The sequence below is a fragment of the Atta colombica genome, unplaced genomic scaffold (assembly GCF_001594045.1).
Source record: "Atta colombica isolate Treedump-2 unplaced genomic scaffold, Acol1.0 scaffold13, whole genome shotgun sequence".
NCBI lineage: Eukaryota > Metazoa > Arthropoda > Insecta > Hymenoptera > Formicidae > Atta > Atta colombica.
Window position 1 is genome coordinate 122,258 of NW_017259217.1, and position 4,019 is coordinate 126,276.

At 29.2% G+C, this 4,019-nt stretch overlaps 2 protein-coding genes across 2 annotated transcripts in view; one reads left to right on the plus strand and one right to left on the minus strand.

Annotated features, from left to right (window-relative positions):
- The first annotated feature begins 508 nt into the window (after positions 1-508).
- LOC108684244 (glycine receptor subunit alphaZ1) lies at positions 509-3,133 on the plus strand. Its single transcript, XM_018188467.1, has 8 exons — positions 509-548; positions 634-727; positions 1,026-1,180; positions 1,388-1,543; positions 1,902-2,042; positions 2,279-2,508; positions 2,651-2,785; positions 2,882-3,133. The coding sequence occupies exons 1-8, from the start codon at positions 509-511 to the stop codon at positions 3,131-3,133; spliced, it is 1,203 nt and encodes a 400-aa protein (XP_018043956.1).
- A 279-nt stretch (positions 3,134-3,412) lies between these two features.
- The window catches only part of LOC108684266 (periodic tryptophan protein 2 homolog), a 4,715-nt gene continuing 4,108 nt past the window's right edge, over positions 3,413-4,019 (minus strand). Inside the window, exons 13-14 of the mRNA XM_018188498.1 lie at positions 3,708-3,927; positions 3,413-3,618 (exon numbers count right to left, since the gene is read on the minus strand). Coding sequence (XP_018043987.1) covers positions 3,480-3,618; positions 3,708-3,927 — 359 coding nt within the window. The 3' untranslated portion in view covers positions 3,413-3,479. The remainder of the gene's footprint in view (positions 3,619-3,707; positions 3,928-4,019) is intronic.

The following is a 4,019-nucleotide window of genomic DNA, read 5'->3' on the forward strand; positions in this document are numbered from 1 at the left end:
TGTTTCCTAGACTCTGCTAGATAGAAAAATTTCAAGTTAATGTAGTCTATGAAAAATCGTTATGATTAATGCTGATGTACATATATTTATGTTAATGTTAACATTTGTTTGTTCTTACTTTTTAATTTAATGATGTGCGCTTAAGAGCAATTTTTTTGCATATTTCTCGTAAAAAGAAGAAACAAGCTTTGTAAATATGTCTTCTCCGTAGAGAGACACGATATCAACTTGCTAACAACTTTTCTCTCGCGCGATCAAATAAGTTATCTAACCGAAAAAATAAATAGTAGTTTAGATGAATGTTAAATCTTATAGGATTAGTATTCTCCCTCGTTTAATATAATGAGAATTTCCGATGAGTCAGTAACCAAAGATATAATACAATACAAATAAAACAACAAGCGTTAAACAAACTGCATTAATAATGAATGGATAAAACAGAAAAAAACTTTAATGATGATGAAAGAATTTTTTCCGCAGCTTGCTCAGCGATGTCAACAATTGCTCTATGACGTCGAGACTAATTTTGCCAGAACATTATGTTAAAGGTAACGTGCGGCTTACCAGGACAAGATGCTTACATTTACGTTTCTTGTACGAATAATGAGCTATATATAATAAAACTCTTTGCAGAAATTAGACCGCCGTCGGGTGCACCTGTAGTGGTAAACTTCAACATTTTAGTGGTTGATATTAATTCTATCAACGTTGAAGACATGGACTTTCGGTAAATTAAAGATATGATGATAAACTTCTTTTGAGTTATAATCAAGAATGAATTAAATATAATGTATAATTCCCTATATTTATAATAATTTAACTCTTATATATAACATGTGTTTTATTACATTTAAAAACTTAATCTTTTGAATTGTATCACTTTTGAAAAATAAGAGAATATGTAAAAAGTAACATTTTAATTTAAATTAAGTAATGGAATATATTTAATTTAAGTTATAAAAAGACAAAATAGATGTTCAAAATCTGGATGTAAAAGATTATAAAATTACAATTGTCTTTATTAGTATAGACATGTTCGTCAGTCAAAGTTGGATAGAATCTCGACTGAATATGTCTGAAGATATTTTCGAGGAAGATGATGATTATGTAATACTTACCCAGGAATTTTTCGATAATCTTTGGCAACCGGATCCATATTTTTTAAATTCAAAAGTTTCCGGTAAGTTTCCATATTTGTCTTCGTGTTAAATTGAGCGGAATTCATAGTTCGTTCTTATTTCAAGACTGTATTTCAGTAATGTCTTAATAAGACACTAATATATGGTCTCCCTTGGTTCGTGATTTCTTAAGATGGTTACTGTACTTAAGACGGTTTTAAATATAAGATCTGATTGTGAATATTGTTCTGTTATTAATAATTTTTCAGAGATTGCGACTTTAAATCACAAATTCTCGTTGGTCACGTTATACCGGAATAAAACTATTAAATATTCTGCCCGAATTAATGCTATTGTTGCCTGTCAAATGGAATTTCAATCGTACCCAATGGATATTCAAATCTGCCCAATTTACATAGAAAGCTGTAAGTAAAGCTCAAAGGTCATAGCACATAAAAAATTCAAGATGTAAACAGTAAAAATCGATCAATTATAATAGAAATCTTATGACCTTACGATATAACATAAATAGCAAATCCAACATGTTAATTTCCTTACTGCTTAAGTCTTATGTCTTAAGTTTTGCATGTGTAAAGGTCTTAAAACTTAAAATGCAAATGCGAGTTCCAAAAACAATTTATAATGTATAAACATATATACTTTTATAAAATTATTTTTAAAACATACAATATGACAGCAGAAAAGAGAAAAGAATTATATATTCTTGAATTTTGATAAATTTATTCACTTGTTACACACACAAATCCGAATTATTTGTTACAGTTTCCTATAATAGAAAAAAATTGCGTTTAAAGTGGGGCACGAGTGGTGTTACGATAAATCCTGAATTGAAACTTTTGCAATATGATATTGGAAAGCCCGCAATATCCGAAGAAACTATAGATTATATGCTCGAAAAAAATGGTATATTAAAATTTAATATATTTATACACATTTAATCTGAAATTTAATCAAGAGTTTATTTAAATCCCTTTGTCCGATGTTTATAATCATTGAAACAATGATTACATATATGCGTTATATTAAATCAAATATATCCATAAAATCCAAAAAAACATATATAACAAACTCTAATTATAGAATGAAAGATCACATGGAATAAAAAAATCCTAATTAATAATTTGATAATTACCTCGCAGGAAATTTCTCCCGGTTGGTAGTCTTCCTTCGCTTCGAGAGGCAGATCGGCCATCACTTGATACAAACGTTCGCACCGTCAACTCTGGTCGTGATGCTTTCCTGGTTCAGTTTCTGGTTGGACTTGGATGCAATTCCTGGTCGAGTGGCTCTTCTGGTGACGAGTATGCTTACATTGGTAACGATGTTCACCGGTCTTAAAAGCGATATTCCGCCGGTGGCATATATCAAGGTAAGTTTGCAAATGTAAGTATTCCATACTTTCTGTACATCTCTTTATATACTTGTTGTAATACTATGTATAATAGAATATTGCCTCATATTGACATAATTTATTTTTCCTAATATAAAAATATACACGTTTGCTTATGCAGGCTTTAGACTTGTGGATGGCTGGCTGTATGATGTTCGTGTTCGCAGCCTTAGGAGAATTTGTCGTAGTCAAAGTGCTCGACTTGCGACATATTAAAAATGATTCGCAAAGTTTCACGGATTCTCGCTCGTTTTCGGTTCATGTCTAAATATTGCTCATAACAATCTTATTGATAATTTTAAAAGACTGTTAAATTGTATTTTATCTATTAAATACGATTATTCATTTTCAGCGATTAATGGCGATGGTGAAGAGACAGAGCATTTGGGATGAAGAATTCGTTTATGCAACCAAACCGAAGAAGCATACCAATGATCATCTACTGCCAACTCTATGGCTAGATCCCGAATGTCAGATAGTGCAAACGAGTGAAACACGTTCTCAAAAAATAGATTTCTATAGCAGAATTATGTTTCCTATACTCTTCTTATTTTTCATCGTTCTATATTGGCCAATAGTATTGCTGAAAAGCACAATACAATAATATGAATTTTGTGATGCTCAGTATTAGCATTCCATATATAATCAGCACTTTTCGTATTTAAAATTTGTGAATGAGTTGTCGTTATGTCGACTAGAAGTTTGAAATGTATCTTTATTTATATGATAGAAAAATAAATTTTTTTTACATTTCGTTTATTTTTATAAAATACTTTTGTATTTACACTATGGTTATGTTTAAAAATTGACTCCTAATTATTGAAAATCTGTAGTTTACGTACACTAGTTTTTAGTACTAGCAATAAATTTTGGAACACAGCCTGTATTAAAATTATTATTATTATTATTATTATTAAAAAATCGTTGTCTTACAAAGATTTAAATAAAGCTTAATCTATATCTATTTCTTCTATGGAAAAATCAGATTCATCATCTATCTTAATTGTAGAAAGCTTCGATACATTTTTCTTAGATTTTAAATCTCCTATTCTCAGTACATAGCTTATCGTATATTGATTAAAATCACATCTGTAAAAAAATGTGTTTCGAATTATTTCCATGTTTATAACATATATATATATATATATATACAGTGAAGAAAATGTAATAACACTTACATTTTACTAAGATCATCGTATTTCTTTTGCATATTCTTTTGCAGCATTAATAGTACTGGCATCTGAAGCGCAGTATTAATCCGAGACCCGTATTTTGTCAAGATTATTTCTACCCATAAAAGATAGAAATGTATATGCCTCGTTGATTCAAATTCGGATGCTATAAACTTCAGCAATTTCTCGATATAAACATTTGACATATTCGTCATCGTTAACTCAACTAAACAGCCAGAAATCAAACAAATATTTATTATATATCAAATCATTATTAAAATCATTAGGAAATTAATTTAAAAAACAAAAAAAATATAT